Source organism: Rattus norvegicus, chromosome 10, assembly GCF_036323735.1.
Source record: "Rattus norvegicus strain BN/NHsdMcwi chromosome 10, GRCr8, whole genome shotgun sequence".
Lineage (NCBI taxonomy): Eukaryota > Metazoa > Chordata > Mammalia > Rodentia > Muridae > Rattus > Rattus norvegicus.
In genome coordinates, this window is record NC_086028.1 from 19,063,247 (window position 1) to 19,082,812 (window position 19,566).

Genomic DNA, 19,566 nt, shown 5'->3' on the forward strand with positions numbered 1-19,566 from the left:
TGTTTCCTTTAGAACTGACTCCAGGTGGCTTGTGAGCCATCCGGACCTCCAGGCAGGAGAGAGGACAATGAGTCATAGGAGCTGGACCTCTCTGGAATAAATGACTTCCTCCCATGCACCAGCCTCAACCACACTCTTGCTGTCATTCATCTTGAGAATGCCCAGGAGTCTAGGAGGGCTCACTGGAAGAAGCAGGCACCACAAGGAAATCCCCACAAGTGTGCTGAGCTTCTCCGGGAGATAACTGGTGATAACGGATCCTGGGTATTTAAAAGCTAACCATAGGCTGCTACCAGCGGCCAGAGCAGTCCCCCGTAAGGTCACAGCCCTATGGAAGTTGCAAAGCTCCATGTATTATTATACTTGAATAAGAGCAATGTTGTTATTGGGTTGCATCCCCTCGTGCCTGCCCTCCATTCTGTGGACTTCTCACATGGGCTCCTCTCATTTCTCTTTGCCTTCGTACTGTTAGAAATGACTGTTGCCTCCGGTGGCCATGGGGAAGAAGCTGGTGATGGCCCAGAAGCGCGGAGAGACGCGAGCCCTCTGCCTGGGGGTGGCGATGGTCGTGTGTGCCGCCATCACTTACTACATCCTGGGTACCACTGTGCTGCCCCTCTACCAGAAAAGGTACAGATCTCTCCACTGCCTGGATTGACCTATCCAACCGTTGACCCCTCATGGTGGTCTGGGCAGACCAGGCATTCCTCATCCTCAGGCTCAGGGGTTCCAGTGCTGGGGGAACGGAGCAGTAAGAGATTCGCCAGTTAGGTGCAGCATGCCGATGTCATAAGAAACAGCCTGCCGGTGTTGGTGTGATCCTTGGGGTAAGGAGGGGGATCACAATGGCAGATTCTGAGATGGGAGCATGTCTCTTTTTGCCTGGGTTTTCCCAATAAGTAGTTTCTGCACTGAGCAGATATCCGTCCCCTCAAAGTTTAGGCAGGGATCTCAGAGAGTGCTGTGTTCCCTCGTGCCTCACACTCTGTGACATGTCATCCCTCCAGCTTCTAAAGAAGAACTCCTGATTGCTATTGTCTCTGGAACAGACACACAGTGCTCTCCCAGCTCACCCTTTGCTGAGTCTCATGCCCTCCCTATGGGCATATTCTGGCTCCTGACAGCCCTCTCTTGTCTGACAGTGGGTCTCCCCCAGGATACAGGAAGTCACATTCCATTTGCTTGGGAGTTGATGAGTCTCTTGGCCTCTCCTGGGCCTGGTCTGAGTCCGTGCTTTACACTGCTGCAGTTCTGCCAGGCCAGAGTCTTACCCAAGTGAGGCACCGCTGAACAGCCGTGTGCCTCCCAGCTCTATCCTGATACCCTCCAATCCTGACCGTGTCAAGCCCCTCATATAGGTCCTCTTTTGTAGGGGAAAGGCATAGACTCTGAAGCTACTCAGCCCTTGCCTCAGGTGCTGTGTCCCACTCCCCCCCAAAAATACCTCTCCCATGTGAGGGTCTCATCTCTACCTGTGCCTTGGAGATGAGATAGAGAAAAAGGTCTCAGGCTTGGCTGCTCATCACAATCCCATGATGAGCATTTAAAACAACATCAGTGCCTGGGCCCAAGCACCTGAGAAATTCTGCCTCACTTTCTCTAGAGTGGGACTCAGCTAGCTATAGGGATCTTAAAAAAGGAGGAAGAGGAGGAGGAGGGGGAGGGGGAGGAGGAGGAGGAGGAGGAAGAGGAGGAGGAAGAGGAGGAGGAGGAGGAAGAGGAGGAAGAAGAGGAGGAGAAGGAGAAGAAGAGGAGGAGAAGGAGAAGGAGAAGGAGGAGAAGGAGAAGGAGGAGAGGGAGAGGGAGAGGAAGAGGGAGAAGGAGGAGGAGGAGGAGAGGGGGAGGGGGAGGGGGAGGGGAGGAGAGGAGAGGGAGGAGAAGGAGAAGGAGAAGGAGAAGGAGAAGGAGAAGGAGAAGGAGAAGGAGAAGAAGAAGAAGAAGAAGAAGAAGAAGAAGAAGAAGAAGAAGAAGAAGAAGAAGAAGAAGAAGAAGAAGAAGAAGAAGAAGAAGAAGAAGACAACTGTCAGGTGAAGGGTGGCTAGCAAGGTCAGAGAACCATTATGTAGAAAATGTTCAAGAGCCAACACAGATTGTGATTTATCCCAGAGTCCAGGTCTCTAGGACTATGGACTCAGTAGAACATGCTCATAGCAAAACAAAGGTCTCAGCCATGGGTCTCTCCAAAGGCTCTCAGGGAACCAGGGTTTCAAATTGGGTGTGTGTCACCCTTGTCTCTAAGGGATGTTTGTGTGTGTGTTGTCTCCCCAGTGTGTGGACCCAGGAATCCACCTGTCACTTGGTTGAAACCAACATCAAGGACCAGGAAGAGCTGGAGGGCAGGAAGGTGCCCCAGTACCCATGCCTTTGGGTCAATGTATCAGCTGTGGGCAGATGGGCCATGCTGTATCACACAGAAGACACTCGGGATCAAAACCAACAGGTGACAGATGGGGGCTGGGTATATTAGACAGGTCTGTGAGCTTGTCTGCAGCCGACCATGTCTCTAAAGCCAAGATATAGTGACCCACCTCAACTGATTCTTATGGCTGGCTTGAGGTGGAGTCAAGCTCGGATCTTCCATGTTGGAACCAACAGACCTGGGTGGTTTGCATTGCCCCTAATTGGCTGTGCACTGGGCACTGAGGTCCTGTGAGTCTCTATTTCCATCCTAGGAAATGGATGCTAATGCCATACCCAGAAGTGCTATGACCAGAGCACCGGTTTTGCTAAGTCTAGAAGGTTCTCATACATAGCCAGAGTTGAGATGCTCCCGTTGAGATGCTAGGTTGGCAGAGGGTGGGCGCTCAGAGCAGAGAAGCAGTCTTTACTGGTTACTTCTTTCATCAACGGAGCCCGTCAAGGGAGCTGAGTGAATGCGTGGGCCACCTGGGAGCCAGGACTACAGCAACCTCCGTAACAAGCATTTCAGAGACCTCCCCTCATCTGCACCTCCCTTGTTGTTAGTTACCTTCTTAGCCCTCCCTATTGCTTCCTTCTCTCCTTCCCATTCATTCATTCCCTCCATTCATCCAACGACCACTGAGCCTTCCCAGGTCAGGCCCATGGGTCTCAAGAGGAGAGAGTTTATATAGGAACACTAACAGTAGGGAGGGAGGGCTGGTGCTATAGAGTGATAGGTCTCCAGGGTGTTGTCAGTGTGGCCTGGAGTAGAGAAGTGTTGGGCTGGGCTTTTCAAATAGGCAATCCTGTAGCCACAGAAACAAGAGATGAGGGATGCATAGCATCCCAGTGTGTGGTGTGACCTAGCATAGGCATGGGGAGAAGGCTAAGCAAAGGCAGTGGCTAGAAGACTGATTCCAGAAATGCCGTCTGATGGAGTGCCCAGAAGAGGCTGTAGGTCTAAAGTCTGCTGCCTGAGGACCACTTCTGTATAGCTGTGGAATTAATAATAGCAAATGCTTTGGGGCTTTTCAACTCTAGCCATACATGAGAGCCATCTAGACCTAATAAAACCAGAATTCTACATCAGCCAACCGAGGCAGAATCCCTGGAGATAGATCTGTTGGTGCAGCTCCCTAGATGAGTCTAAGGTTGGATGCTATTGCTATGAGCCACTGGAGGCCTAGGGCCCCCAGTCAAGTGACGTTGGGAAGACAGAGCCGGCAGCCATGTAGAGTCATTTACCCGATGGAAGTTAGGCTGCCACAGTCCCCAGGATGAGTGTAGACCTGTCATGGGGATGATATAATAGTCAAAATTGAGAAATGGCAATTGCCTGGTGTGTGTGTGTGTGTTTGGAGATGGTCTCTGTGGGCTCTCCAATGCTGGGGTCACAGAAGGAAGGGGTGGTGGTATATAGAAGTCACATTTGTGGTCATTGTTAGCATGACTCTATGTCGGAAAAGAGCCTCAAGGCCCACAAGGCTCAGCTCCTACCAGTGATTCTTGCTTGCTCTTGGGCATCCAGCAACCATAATGTTTCCCAGGAGTGAGAAAAACATTTTTACAGATAACATGGTTTTGGTGCTATTCTCCTGGCATAGCTCATTCTGAGGCTGCCAGTCCAGAGCTGCCAGAGGTAGCCCGAGCCCTGCTTGAGTTGTGAACAGCATGCATTCTTTTTTCTCTAGTAAGGGGGGGGTGTTAAACCACACACCCACAGACCACAGACAGAGAGTTAAGAGCAGACTGCCTTGCTGGGACAGTCAAGCACATTTCATTCTCTGGCCTAGCATCTGGGTCTGTGGCTGGCTGGGTTGGTAGCACGCCCTCTGGACATGCCAGGCTCTTACTCCTTCTCCATGGCCTGCTCGTCTCTCCCTCCATCAACTTAAGTCTAGGGAAGGGGCTCTGAAGCTCTCTTTGCAGTCTATGCTGTCACGAGTGAAGCCTTAGACTAGAGACAGGGTCTTCATCATTTCCGCTCACACAAATAGCTCAGGGCTGGTTGGACCAGCTGAGGTTCACAATGTCAGGCCACGCAGAAGGGGTAAAATGTCTCAGTCTTTGGCTTGGCCTTGGAGAATGAACTTATGGCTAAGACCTTGACAAAGAGATCAAAAGTATAGAATCTAGAGGATCCCCAAGCACGCAAAAGTCCCTTGGGGTAGGTACAGATCCCTACATCAGAGCTCATGCTTTCAATGGGAAAGCAGCAGTCATTCCAGGTTCATAGATAAGACAGCATTATATTATTATTGTTAATGTTATTGTTTATCATTATTTTGAACGTATAAGATCTTTCTAAGTGCTTTATGTAAGTTTCCTAATTTAATTCCCAGGTAGGCACCACCATAGATGACTTCACAAGGTTTAGGGAGGGTACGCTAGTTGACAAAGTCACACAGCTTGGAAGCTGTGGTTGAACCTGGGCCTACCTGGCTCCACAAAGAAATCTGTGCACAACGGGCCAGGTTACCTGGCGACAGTCCTGCTGTTAAACAGCCTGCAGTGCTCAACGCCTCTGAAAGCCACATTCCCCAGGAGCATCGGCTGTCCCTGGCTTGCGGGAGGGACTTGACCTGCCTGCAGCTCCCCTATTTCCCAGATATTAGCACCACAATGAAGCGTCTCTACACTGCTGGACTGGGAAGCTTAGATGGTAACTGAGTCCCAGGGAGAGACAATAGCTCAACGCTTGCCCATGGGCTTCAGGTTTACACATTTGACCTTGACCATGATGTGGCTAGAGCATCCTTGAACATCGCCATTTCACCTGTGTCCAAACCCCCTAGGGTAGGAACTTATGTTAATGAGCATCCTCCTGGTATCCCACTGAGGTCTCCAAAGAGGTCCACCCTTGAGGTTCACAAGTGACATCCAGTCTTTCTGGTACAGAAAGATAAAAGGCAGGTCTCCACTCCGGGCTGTCTTTCCAGAGCTTTACAGCTGGGTCTCATCAACTCCGCAGGCCAGCAGGTTCCTAATAGCAACTACCAGTGCCAGAGTTTAAATGTGCGTTTTGCTCTGCCTGCCTGGAGCTCTTTTTTGCACTTTCTCTCTTTCCTTTGGATTCTGTCACAGAGCCCCGTGCTGACATATTTTCTTTGGTTCACACAGGATTAGACTTCAAAGAGTCTTCCATTTGAATTTTAGCCAGTATTTTGAAATCCTGAGAGTCTGAATTAAAATCAGGTTTTCTGGCTTCTCTGGATGTATGGGTGCACGACGTGGTGTCTGTTATCCAGAGCAAGAGGTGACAGTTCTGACACCGAGGCAGATGCCAGCTGGTCCCTGTCATTAGCCTGCCTTGCTTCATTTCTCGATGCTACCTGCATGAGCTTGCATATAGAATGTCCCTTGTCCCTGGACTTGTATTACTCAGGATTCTCTCTAGCCCATCACCGTGATATCATTAAACCATCTCAGTAACGAAACCATGAGAGCTCAGAGAGGGTGAGCAACTTGCCTAAGATTTCACAGCAAATAAAATCAGATGCAGGCCTCCAGTCGAGCCCTGCATCCAGGTGTGCGGCATCATGTTGAGTGGCACCAAGACTGCCATCCGTATACCGGTGCCAACCATACTTTAAAGCGGTTGACTCCCAAGCCTGAATCTTTTTCTTATATCCCCCACCCTGGGCCTCTTAGACATGTATATTTAAAAGCCTAAGCACTCCTGCTTCTCCTCCACAGTGCTCCTATATCCCCAGGAACCTGGACAACTACCAGACAGCCTTGGTTGATGTGAAGAAGGTCAGAGCCAATTTCTACAAACACCATAATTTCTATTGCTTTTCTGCACCTCAAGTCAATGAGACCAGTGTTGTGTACCAGCGCCTCTATGGGCCCCAAATCCTCCTCTTCTCCTTCTTCTGGCCCACCTTCCTGCTGACTGGTGGCCTTCTTATCATTGCCATGGTAAAGCTCAACAGGTCCCTCTCTGTCTTGGCAGCTCAGAAGTAGACCAATCTCTTCTGCACAGCAGCATGGAGTCACCAGGAACGGCAGGGGTCCCGGGCAGGCATAATTCTCTTCCTCTTGTCCTCCATTTAATTTGTTCAACCTCTTTGGACAATCATTTCTTGCTCAAGAATGTTTAACAGCTCTCTCCGGTTGACTTCGAAGGGCAAAGGAACTGCCAGTCACAGCTCTCGATCCCCGGCTTCAGTTGGCTCACATCTGTTACCTGCTATGTCACTGTCTACTCCCAAGACGATGAATATCGTCACCTCTGTCCCTATGTGCTCTCTCTTAGTTCCTCAGATACCCACCTTTGACATCCAGGATGCTGTCCTTGGCCAAATTCAGCTTCTTTGAATTGTCATAAAAGCCATAGCTCTCATTTACTGGTCAACTGAGTAGCACTATTTGTTAAGGACATCAACACACACACACACACACACACACACACACACACACACACACACACACACATTAAAATTTATTCTAAAATTAAAACATAATGCTGTCCTTCAGTATCCACCGGGACCAGTTCTGTGACTTGCTCAGATGGCAAAAATCCCTTCTATACAGTGATGCAGTCTGCGTGGCAGCACTGTCTGCCTTCCTGTGTGCTGCATAGTATCTCCAGATGACCAGTAAACACCCACTACAGTGTCAATGCCGGAAGTGACTTCATTCTAGGGAGTAATGATGAGGAAGAGTCCATCCAAGCTCACAGCAGATGCAATTATTACCCAAACACTCTCAATCTGCACTTGATGGAATCCAATGGGGCAGAACCTGCCGATACATATTTGAGCATATACGCACAGTAACAAAAGTCTGTGAGGAAATAAATGCAAGTGCTTCAAATTCTAATCATGAGATGGTGGTTAGTTTTAATTTTCTTCCTTAACCCCGCTCCTTGTTTCTGTTATTTTCATTCTTCAGTAATAGGAAGATTATACAATGTTTTGTTTGGTTTTAATGAGAAAAGTAATGCACAGCTGTTATTTTTGGAAAGCATTGAAAGGGGCTACCTCAAGGAGATGAGGATGGGCTGCAAGAGGCTCTTTCTCCCGTCAGAGACAAGCAGGGAAGACAGGGTTGTTGGGCTCCCTGATGGAAGAAAGGCGCTTACTTAGACGAGGTTTGCAGATTCCTGTTCTAGATGCTTCCAACGTGCCCCCTGTAGACACAGGTGTTGGGCACTTAACACAGTTCGTGTTCATGGCATTCAGATATAATTGGAATTAGAATTGTGCCCCCCAAGATGGCACCATTGGCTTTACAGCAACATGGAGAGAGAGAGAGAGAGAGAGAGAGAGAGAGAGAGAGAGAGAGAGAGAGAGAGAGCACTGAGGTAACATGTTGTGCAGCCTTGCCTTTCAGTGCTCTCTCCACATGCAGATGAACAGCATCATTACATCACCACATTGGATTTGACACTCCTGCCCAGAGATCCCAGATACCGTCTGTGGCCTTCGGGTTTCTTATCTATGGCCCCTCCTTTCAAGGACAAGTAGCTCATCATTCCCCAAAGCATCCCCCTCCAAGGTCAGGAACTCCATATTCTGATATTGCGGTATAGTTTGCAAGACACTACTACTGGGTAGCAGGGCTCTCTCTGTATTATTTCTTACAACAACATATGAATCTATAATTATCTCCCAAACTCGAACTCTATTTAAAAATAGAAAGCAAAGGTTCCAATAAGGAGTCCGACTTTAAAGGGTTACTGTCTGCAGGTTTCCAAGTACCTGCATTTGGGACTGAAAGACACAGAAACTCAGAATATCCAAACAGCAGGAGAAGATGACACATCCTTCTAGAAGAATTAGTGTGCAGGGATGCCCAGCTCCCTTGCCCCATGCATTAGTCATGATGACCTTCATTTTCTTTGGGAGAAATGTTGCCCTCCTGTCAACAAGGACTGGCCTACTTCCATCAAAAGCCACACCCATCTGTTCTCACAGAACTGCACAGGCAGCCTGAGTGTGAAACCATGGGCATTTGAGCATGATGGAGTTAGATGTGGGGAAAGATGCTCTTGGCACCAGTGGCTGCCTAGGAACGGAGAGGCCTCACCTGCCCTGAACAGGTCACTGCTAATGAGAATTGGATGTTTTCTGTATTCTTGCACTGGTTCTCATGGCTATGACTCATGTCTGCAAAGGAATACCTGACCCACTCCTCAGGTGTCCTTTCTCCTAAATCAGACACCACATGGGGATCAGAGGTTACAGGATCCCCAAGCTTCTGATCTGAAGTAGAAAGGGTCCTTGGGAGACATCCCAGTAGTGCCCGCTCTTCAGCCAAGGCTGTGACTCAGAGAAAGTAGGTCCCTTCCATGTGTGAATGTTACAAGGGAGAAGCTTGTTCTGCTCTCTCTAAGGCTGAAGCCTGGAAGGGGCAGGGATATGAGTCAGATACATGGTTGCCTTCAAGGAGCTGTCTGTCTTCTTGCTCTGCCCTCGACCCCATCACTACCACTGGGGTCTCTTCCTTGTGGTAAAGAACTCAATTTGTGGGCATCCGAAATCCTGTAATATAGAAACCTTAATTTTTGTGATTCACTAAAATGATTTCAGGTTCCTCACTAAATCAGTGGTTCTCAACCTGTGGGTCACAACTCCTCCGGGCATTGAGCAACCCTTTTCACATTGGAAAAGACCATTGGAAAGCACAGATATTTACATTACAATTCCTAACAATAGTAAAATTACAGTTATGAGGTGGCAACAAAAATAATTTTATGGTTGGGGGGTCACCACAACATGAAGAACTGTACTAAGGGGTCACAGCCCTAACCTACATGCTTCACCCCAAGATTCTCCTGCTGTCAACCACCTTGGATCAGTCGATTGCAAAGTGCATTGCTGACCGTGACAGGTGGTTGGTAAGAATGAGCGATGCCCTCCCTTTCCTCTTGTATTTGGAGGAATTTGAATTCTATGAAATATTTGGGAAGATTCCACTTGAGCAGGAGCAACTGTTGTGTTCCCCACCAGTCAAGGTCTTTTCACAAGCAGACGAAGGAGAACCAGCCAATCCAGGCTATAAGCATGGAGAACTTCCCTAGAGTGTAGGGTAGCTGTTTTTAAACTGCCCTTGGGTAAGGATACTGAGGTGGAAATCATGTCTTTTCTTATTTGTTCTCCTAAAAACATGTTGGCAGAAATTCCGGATCAAGGCAGTGTGATATACATATCATAGCTGATCAAATATGGAACATTGATTGGACTCCAACTGTTTGGTTAAGTAGACATTAAATATATTTTCAAAAAGCATTCGACAGAAGCAGGAAAGATGCCTCAGTGGTTAAGGGTGTGTGTGGCTCTTGGAGACAGCCTGAGTTTGATTCCTAGCTCACATCTGCCTGTAACTCCAGCTCCAAGGGAGTTCCATGGGCACCTGCACTACTCATTTACACACATTCACGCATATACACACAGACACACAGACACACAGACAAACACACACACACACACTTAAATAAAATATAAAACAATGAGCTTTCTCTTGGTTAATTTTTGGAAGATAAAATTATTTTTCACAAAATGCTTTGTAACATGTGATAGATTTATTACTTTAAAATAAAGCAATTGAAATGAAATGTTTTCAAGTTCCTGGTTTTAATTTGTAAAATGGCAATACTTGGATCCTCAAAATTAAAAAAAAAAAAGTGTAATGGGTCCTGAGCCTAGATAGCTTTAGAAGGTTGGGTCGGTGCATCTAGAGATAAGGATCCCGTGTCTCCCCATCCTGCCCATAGAAATCTAAAGTCATCCTCTATAGCAGAGGTTCTCAACCTGAGGTTTGCAATCCCTTGGGGGGCAGGGGTCAAATGACCCTTTCACAGAGGTTACTAAAGATCATCAGAAAACACAGATACTTACATTACGATTCATAACAGCGGCAAAATCACAATTATGAAGTAACGATGCAAATAATTTTGTGGTTGGGGATCACCACAACATAAGGAACTGTATTAAAGGGTCAAGGCATTAGGATGGTTAAGAATAACTGCTCTATAGAGTCCCTCGGAGTCACTGAGGCATGAAGGGAAGGTTTTAGTTCTCTGGATTGCCCATGTCTCAGAAGGATCGATGGGTGGATTATCTCCTTATCTACAAGCCTTTTTTTCCTGGATTATTTTCACGTCAGATAAATGCAAAACTCGGGGTCTTCTTGGGTACCCAACTCTCTTTCCCTCCTTACTGATATAAAGTATATCATCATCAGCCAGCTCCCCTAAAGAGTAGTTGAGAGATGGGGAAGGGAGCTACGTCAGAGTCTCGAACTCCAGACTGAATGTGAATTAAGTGTATAGTATATCCCTAGGTTTGTTTTATCTTTGGAGCTGCAGTCAAAGGTGGATTACAGGGACTTTGATTCTCCCATGATTCCATCATTCCACACAGTCCCCCACTCCCAGCACACACGGAATAAGAGCAGAAGATCACTAAACATATGCATCATCAAAATAAGTCTTCGCCTAGGCTCGGTGAGGGGCGATCGATCTGGGAGTGTGCCAGCAACGTGTGGAGTCCCTTGCTAACTCTGGGTAACATAAAAACTGCATTACATCGTAGGAAGCCCAAGTCGTGCCAGAACTCGTTGGTGTCAGAGGAGAAATAGCTTTCCTATCTTGCGTCAGAAGCATTGCCAGGGAGAAAAACCCTCGTACTCCACATTTCTCTTCAGCGACAGGCTACATCAACACTTTTGATGAATAACTCACTGGACCAAGCTGTAGCCCTTCCATTACGGGATATATTTAGCTAACCATTCCCCGAGCGACAATCTGTCATCCCTAATAGTGATAAGAACTAACATTTGTGGAGCACCTGTGTGCCGGGATGTCGGCCAAGCCTTTCCATGTATGGCTCATTTAACACTAATAGCATTCGAGGTTAATATTGGCATCTGCATTTATAGATGGGATAACTGAGGCACAGGGAAGGGGTTTAACTTGCCCCAGACGTTAGCAAGTAGGCGAGTTGAGAAAAACAAGAACAAAAATACCCTAGACGATATAGCTTTAATATGGCTTTCCCCACTGATAACCTGTTCTCCTCCTTCCATTTCTTCTCTTTACCAAGTATGGAAAGGCCAGGTGCTAAGAGTCTGTTACATGTCTGCCTCTATAGCACCCCACAGAGCCCAGGCTCTCACAGCTTCTCTATGTATTCTTCTAAAGAGCCAATAACTGAGACTATATCCCTAATATGAATACTTGAAATGTAGGCACTGCCGAAAGACAACTGGGTTGTCTACAATCTGCTAGGAGCCACAATTTCTGGTCCATAACCCATTTGGCCACTAGAAACCGAGGCACATTGTAATCTCCCAAATCCTTGCATTGCTAGCTACGATTACAAACCAGCATAGAAGGAGGGCAGGTTTAGTGGGACTTTCTTAGTGATCCCACCCTTCCCACAATGTTCCTTTCCTTTCCTTTAGTCAGTGTTCACCTACCACAGAGTTCATAATCCACTCTAGAATTGTCCCAGTGGTTGACAGCATAATCATTTTTATTTATCTTTACCATTAACAACTATTTGGCCGTGAGACATCTTCTTGGCATCCAACTAAATTTTCTGTGAATATGTTGGCTGTGGTCCTTCGGTCTCTTGCATTTTTTCCAATCCTTGAAAGTGAACTCTCTGTGTCACCAGGAAGAACACTAGTGGAACAGCCAGGATCCTTGATGAAGCTCCTGGCCCCAGCAGAGCTTTGCGGCCATACTGTACCACTACATGCCGCACTCAGGCCTCACTTCTGAGTGGAGGTTGGGAATACATTCAAACAGAATTGGGTTGTGTGTGCCCTATTCTCAGACCATCGCACCAAGAAGGGGCAGGCAGCGTTCATTTTCCCTCTCTCGGGGCATCCTTTCAAGGTCTTGTTCTCACTCTTACATTTCTGGAGCTAAGTGACCGCACTCTAACATTATTGTAGGGCCCTCAACTATAAGTTTGCATTTGTCTTTGGTGATAAGGCTTAAAGGAAAGGAAATTTAGAAAAATCAAGAGTGCAAATTGACTTGTCGTTGACCTTAGGCAGTTAATTTAACTTCCCCGAGGCTCACTTTCCTCAACTGGGAAATGAGAGAAAGTTCATTTGTTTTATGGGGTGTTTAGGATGATCGAGTGCAAATGCTCGGCCAGAGCGCCTTGGAGGACGCTCTGCAAATGTTTGTTCCGTTCTAGCATGCCAGCCTCTGCACTCCAACCATGCAAATTATTTTTCTGCTGGGAGCTCTGGGGACTCTCTATTGTCCCCCCACTTCTCACTAGCAACCATCTTTCTTGAGAGGATGACTAAGGACTGCCATGCCCATCTTTCTTTGCCTGCTCATTTTAAAATGACAGACATGTCCATATCAATGAACTGTCCATGCTTGGACATTCTTGACTATCCCCAGATAAGATGAGATCTTGGAGGAAAGCAGTCTTGCTCTTGGGACCCATGCTTCTGCCATCATAACATCTCAAGGATCTCCACTTCGTGGCAGAATCGTTACCCATAATAATGATGGGTCTGGACAAAATAATCTTCCCAGTGTGAGGCAGCCAAATCCCTTGTCCCAGAAATCAGGCTTAATTGGAAATTAAATTGCATTTCCATGCCACCTGCGGGATGCCTATATCCACAGCTAATTTATCAATGTGATGCCTTATCTGGAGGGAGCCCATGGGAATGGAACGGCTGCCTCAGCAAAATTGCAAGCTTTCACCCAATGAAAGACCTTCCTTTGCTATTTAGGCTAAACTCTTTGAGTTTCTCATTTGGAGCTTTATTTGCGCATTAGCCACTTTTTTTCTGCCAGGTTCTGTGACAGGACCTAGAAATATGGGTAACAATTGAACCTGGCTCCGTGTTCTAGTGTTCATGGTCCAGTGACAGGAGACTCATGCAGGCAAAACATCCCAAAGCCCTATTGATTCAGCATTTAGTCATCTGGTGCTGAGCAGCACAGGGAGATAGAAAAGTACACTGAATGGACTCAGATAAAGGATGCTATCTTTGTCTAGTTTTGTCTTGAACAGCGATACTGACTGTTTTCGGTGGTTGGGGATTTCCAGCTTCTCCGCCAAGCTCTGAACACTTCATTCCTTCCTCTGGGCAACTGTGAAAAGCAGATAGGCTAAGCCTTTCGTTATCCTGGGTATCTTTACTGATGAAGAGCCCAAGGCTTAGAAGGAAAGTTGCTTGCTTGAGGTCACTACCTTGTACAGAACTGGAATTGAAACTCAGGTAATTTCTACAGAGCTTTCCCTCTGAACTCTACACTTTAATACTCTCTCATTTCCACCAACTTTCAGATTTGAAAATGTCTGACTAGGGCTGCAGTTATTAGTATGTGCAGGGCTCACCGTGATTCAGAAATTATCAATGCTTTACTAGACTTGTGCTCTCTATCTTTGTGTCTCTATGCAACTTCTCTCTCTCTCTCTCTCTCTCTCTCTCTCTCTCTCTCTGCGCACGCGCGCGTGCGTGTGTGTGTGTGTGTGTGTGTGTGTGTGTGTATACGTATGTGCATGTGTGTATATCATTTGAGAATTAAATTTAAAACACAGGACAGAGATCAATTTGTCTGGACAAGAATATGCATATAAGAGGGACAGACAGGGAGAGATGATGATTAATTTCATCGTCTGGGCTGGGAGGCCCAGGCCAACTCTCACACAGAGTAGGCAGATGTACTTAACAAGACCCAGATCCAGGGAGAGAGCTGGCTCACCAGACCTAAGACTCATAGAAATCCAAACAGATATCACAGAAAAATCATCAACACATTATATTTTAGTTGAAGCACTACTGATACAGAACAAAGAAAGAATATGGAGACTGACAGGAGAGAAACTCCAAGTCACATATAAAGACAAATCCATCAAAATATAGAAATTTCTCAAGAGAAACTCTAAAAGCCACTGAGGACATGAAATGATGTGTTTTAAGATCTGAAAGACAATAACTGTCAGCCTCGATGACTACACAACACACAGTAGAGTTGCCCCTGATAGTAGAAGAAAGAGGAGAGACTTTCTGTTATAAACACAAACTCGAAGAATCTATGACTACAGAAGATACAGAAGGAATCCTACACACTGCAGAGAAAGATAAACACATCCATGAGGTCACAAGGAAGAGTAAGTTGCACCAAAATAGATGTGCGATTAAGGGTTAGGAAAGCACCAACTGATATAAAAACAATAAAACAACAGAAATTAGCACATGCCTTTCAATAACAACTCTTGATGGCTCCAGTTCTCTGATCCAAAGATACAAAACAGTAGATTGGACCTAACTGTTGGCTATCTTCAAGAAATGTACATTATCGTCAAAGACAAGGAAGCCTTAGGGTGAGAGGTTAAAAAAAAATGTATTCCAATCAAATGGAAGTGAAAAAAAAACCAGGTATAGTTATGTTAGTATTTCACAAAGTAGATGTCAAGACAAAAGTAAAAGATAAAGAAGATAATGTAAGGGGAAAAAATCTCCTAAAATTTCTAAACCCACACACATCAAACTGAGTGTAGTCAGCTTTATAAAACAAACACTACTAGTTGGAAAAAAGGCACTCAGGAAAAAATATTTTTATGGGTGACTACAGTAATCCACCCTTAACTGTAGACAGGTCAGCCAGAAAAACAGACAAAAACAAACAAACAAAATACTACCAGAGCTAAATGACATCACAGATGAAATGGATTTAACAGGCATCTACAGAATATTATTCCAAAATACTACAGAATACATGGTATTTTCTGAAGCCCATGGAATTTTCTCTAAATTGGACCATATTTTAGGAAATGAAGAATTTCCTAACAGATACAAGAAAATTAAAATGATTTCACCTATCTTATCTGATCACAATGAAACAAGATAGGAAATTAACTTAAAGAGAAACTACAGAAGATATTGAAACCAGTGAAGACTTAAAAAGACACAATTTAAAGTTAACTAATGGGTCATTAAAGAAATCAGGAAGAAAAATGTAAAACTTTTAGAATCAAATGAAGATGAAAATACAATATAGTAGAACTAACTGGTGACATCCCATGAAAATAGTTCTCTGAATAAATTTTATATCTTTTAAAAATCAAAAGATCTCAAATGAGCAACTTAATGATGCACCCTGTGTCTGAGAAAACCAAGAAGCTAAACCCACAATCAGCGTGTAGAAAGAAATCAGAAACACCAGTGCAGAAATTAATGAAATGGAAATGAAGATATCATGACGAAGAACCAGCAAAGAGTTTGTTCTTGAAAAAAATAAACAAGACTCACAAAGCCTTAGTTAAACTAACCAAAATAAAGAGGATAAACACCCAAATTAATTAATCAGAGATGAAAGGGAAAACACCTGACAAGTACCAATGACCACAGAGGCTCATTAGCACATACTCTGAAAAGCCACTTTCTAATAAATTGGAAAACCTAAGAGAAAAGCACACATTTCTAGATTGACCCACTAATTTCAGCCAAAAAGACTTAAAATACCTCAACAAATTTATTGCAAGCTGTACGTTTGAATTGGCAATAAAATAGTCTCCTAACTGAAAAGCCTAGGCCTTGGGGAGGGAAGAGTTTCACAGCTGAATTCTATAGTCTCTAAAGAAAAACCAATGCCAATGCTTTTCAAATTATTCTACCAAACAGAAAGTAAGGGAATTCCACCATGCTCATTTCACAAAATCAAGATTATCTCGGAAATCAAACTGGATCTGGAAATAACTGAAAGGAAAATTATCAGCAAATCTACCTGATGAACATGGATGTAAAATTGTTAGTAAAATTCTTACAAATCAAACTCAATGATACATCAAAAGATCATTTGTCATGGTCAAGTTCCATTTATTCCAGGGATCAAAGATGGTTTCAGTGTATGCAGATCAATTGATATATTGCATCATAGACATAGACTCAAGGACAGAAATTGTATGATCATATTGCTAGGTGAAGAAAGGCCTTGGACAAAGTCCAGCATCTTTTTTTGTGATAAAAGCCCTGAAGAAGCAAAGAAAAGTGGGAGCAAATCTCAGTGTAATCAAGGCTCTTTGTGGTGAGTCTACAATATGGTGAACCAAGATCTAACATCCTAAGTGGGATGATTTCATTATGCAGGTGAAGGCAGGCACAAGATAGAACAAGGGCTGTCATTGGACGAGAAGGAAGGATGGGCGGGAGAAAAGTTTGAGGGAAGAGGAGGAGACTGGAACGAGACCGGAGAGAAGCCTCGTAGAGAACATGGAGGCTGAGGTTAAGATTCCACTCTGGGGGGTTGGGGATTTAGCTCAGTGGTAGAGCGCTTGCCTAGCAAGCGCAAGGCCCTGGGTTCGGTCCCCAGCTCTGAAAAAAAGAAAAAAGAAAAAAAAAGATTCCACTCTGTGTATTTACAGGTTGTTATGAATATTCTTAAGGGATGGATGTGTACAGGGCTTTGTATGTTTAGGTGGGCAATCATACCTTATCAGTTGGATCAGAGGTTATTGTGTTGTGTGTTCTTTCATGTAGCGATTTAAGTGAGTGTAGCGGCTGGGACACTGGGCCACCACGGAATTGGGATGTGTGTTTCTGGCAAGATAACTAGCAGATATCTTGGGGCACTGCAGTGCCGGATCTAGTGGGGATAAAAGAAAGCCATTTAATATAATTTTACAATAACAATCATACTAAGTGTGGAAAAACTCAAAGCACTTCCTTGAAAATCAGGAGTAAGACAGGATCATTCCCTTTCTTTACTCTTGTTCAATATAGAACTTGAAGTCTTAGCTAGAGCAGTAAGACAAGACATGTAATTAACAGAGGCACGGATAGGAAATAACTCATTATATAAAAATGAACTTCAAATAACTCCCACTCCCAACTAAAAGTTAGGTTAATTTAGTTTGTTTCTTTTCTAATGCACATTTCCCACGTGCACATCTTGTTCACTGATTGGAAACACATGCTACAAGGGAGTTTTACCTATAGCTCTTCCCTGGGCTTCACACTCCGCATTTCCACATATCTGTTGTCAAAGTAAATATGTTCAGAGGTGAAAGAAAATTTACATTAAGCACCAGTTCATTTTTACTCAAGTTTAGATCATTTCTAACTTTCCCTTAAATAAATCATGTGACAATATTATGGTAGACGCCTCTGAATGAAAGTCTAAGTGCAGTACACGTCTTATGGTAAGCCTAGGAGACATGGCCTGATTAGGTTGGATGAACAGTCTCCGGTCTGGCCCATGCTTTGGAGGAGAGAAATTGAAAGGACTTCGGGCTGCCTCAGCAAAGCAGGGAGAAAGACTGCAGTTCAAGGGGATTCTGGGAAAACGCTGAAGTGGCAGACAGATGACTCACAGTTCCAGTCAGGAACTTCTAAGAGAAATATCGAAGTTGGGAGACAGGGAGATTGGTTACGACTTTCTGAGGGTTCAGTGGAGGTCACAGGCAGCCATTCAAGTAGAAAGTTCTCATGACTTCTCCTCTTTCTTCTTTTTTCTCCCTCCCCCTCTTTTTCCCTCCCTCTACCTATCCACTGAGCACCCCTGTGCCGGACCTTGCACTGACTGCTGAGCATTCCTACCTAACTCAGACATAGCCCCTGCCCGACCACAAGCTTTCAGTCTAACCAGAGTCACCTGTAGGCCTAGAGTGTAGGGAAAGAACCCGGGGAAGAACTTGGGAGTCCTTGCTCAGGTAAGTTCACTGGCTGGAGTCAGGTGGGGTGGTTGCTGAGTCTGACATATGAAGAGCCATCTTCTGAACAGCTAGATCTGTGGGAGGAGCAGGTCCCTGCACCTCAGCCACCTTTCGGAGAAGGCTCTGTCTTGAGGGCACATAGTTCAAGAAGCTCACTTGTTTTGTCCTCAGTTTCCCTGTACCTGTAGGCCGATGGGGGAGCTACCCTTGACTGTGCAGTTATATCCTTGATCTTGCTCTCTCATAGCTATCTCAGGCTCTTGGGTACCATGTTTGTACTTCCAAGTCTAAGATACAGTCACCATGGAGACAATGTCTCCCACCTGCTCTTTGTCTACATCACGGTACGCTGGGAGGCAGAAGCCATCAGGAACTCGCAGATACTCTCGTGAGTCCAGCTTTCAGTTTGTAAAGTGTGTGACTGTTCTGCCAGAGCGTTCCTGCCCAGGAGACTCCATGATTTGAAACTGGCTCTTTTGATAAGGGCAGCAGTCCCGTGGGATCCGGGCTGATGCCTGAGTGACCTCATTAAATACTTCATCCAAGGTTCCCTCCTCCAAATATAACCACATAGGGGGTTAGAACTTCAGCGTGTGAATTTTATGGGATGGGGACTGTTTAATCCACAACAGAAGGTGATGTTACTGAGAAGCTTGACTAGGGCTCGTTCCTCTAAAACAAGTCACGGCTCTGATCTTCTATGTGACGTTGGCAAGTGCTCCAAGCTCCTAGGCATGGCCAATAAGAACAGAGAGCTCCCAAGGGGAACTGGATTGAGCTCCTTCTAAAGCCACAGCACTATGTAGATAGACCATGGCAACTGTTACTCCTCCTGCTTCTGTCACATTTGGAATGCAGGCCACGGGTTCCATTCTTGTGAATGGTGGGCAGAATTCACCAGAGCACTTGTGAAACTCTGCAAATCCAATGTGCCTCATGACTGAGAGGTATCCCGAGCTCCGAGTGACAGTTAGTTCCAAGCTGATGAGTGATACTGGGAAACAAGCCTCGCCCTTGGCCTGGCCTGCTAAGCACAGGGGGTTTGAGAACTGTCACTCAAACTGACCCAGGTTGATCAAAGATGACTTAAAATATTGAGATAGACTAGCCCCAGCCTCTTTGAGAAGAGCCCTGGGGTTATATCTTCCTATTGGCTCTTGCTTATTTCTCTTCCTCCAAACAACTTCATCTAAGCAGGGAATGGAAATCGGTCAGACTGGACTCCTAGCTGGAAATACTTGCTGAGTGGCGTGTTCTCCCCTCCCCCTGAAGTCTTGACCGCTTGGCCAATTTTACCTCACTTTCTATTATTTGACTATAGAAGCCAACCTGTAGGTAACGTTTGGAGAGCTCAGGACCTGAGGGTGGCTGCCTTCTCTGATAATGTGATCCTTTAGTCTCAATGAAGCTCTTGACAACAAAGCTATAGATTCCAAAGTAAACCTGTACGTTGCCTCCTACTTTCTTCTCTAAGATGTATGTGTCTGTGTGGTGTTTGCATGATGTGTGTGTGTGTGTG

At 45.4% G+C, this 19,566-nt stretch overlaps 2 protein-coding genes across 7 annotated transcripts in view; one reads left to right on the plus strand and one right to left on the minus strand.

Annotated features, from left to right (window-relative positions):
- Nucleotides 1–19,566, minus strand: part of Kcnip1 (potassium voltage-gated channel interacting protein 1) — a 369,300-nt gene that overhangs the window by 339,521 nt on the left and 10,213 nt on the right. The window lies entirely within an intron of this gene.
- Kcnmb1 (potassium calcium-activated channel subfamily M regulatory beta subunit 1) overlaps nt 1–19,566 on the plus strand; it is a 56,992-nt gene that overhangs the window by 1,233 nt on the left and 36,193 nt on the right. For 2 of the 5 annotated variants that reach the window (XM_039085797.2, XM_063268844.1), the window contains exons 2-5: nt 473–630; nt 2,269–2,440; nt 6,097–6,156; nt 6,356–9,961. In XM_039085797.2, the coding sequence (XP_038941725.1) occupies nt 497–630; nt 2,269–2,440; nt 6,097–6,156; nt 6,356–6,430 (441 nt within the window). In that variant the 5' untranslated portion in view covers nt 473–496 and the 3' untranslated portion in view covers nt 6,431–9,961. 5 annotated transcript variants of the gene reach the window in all.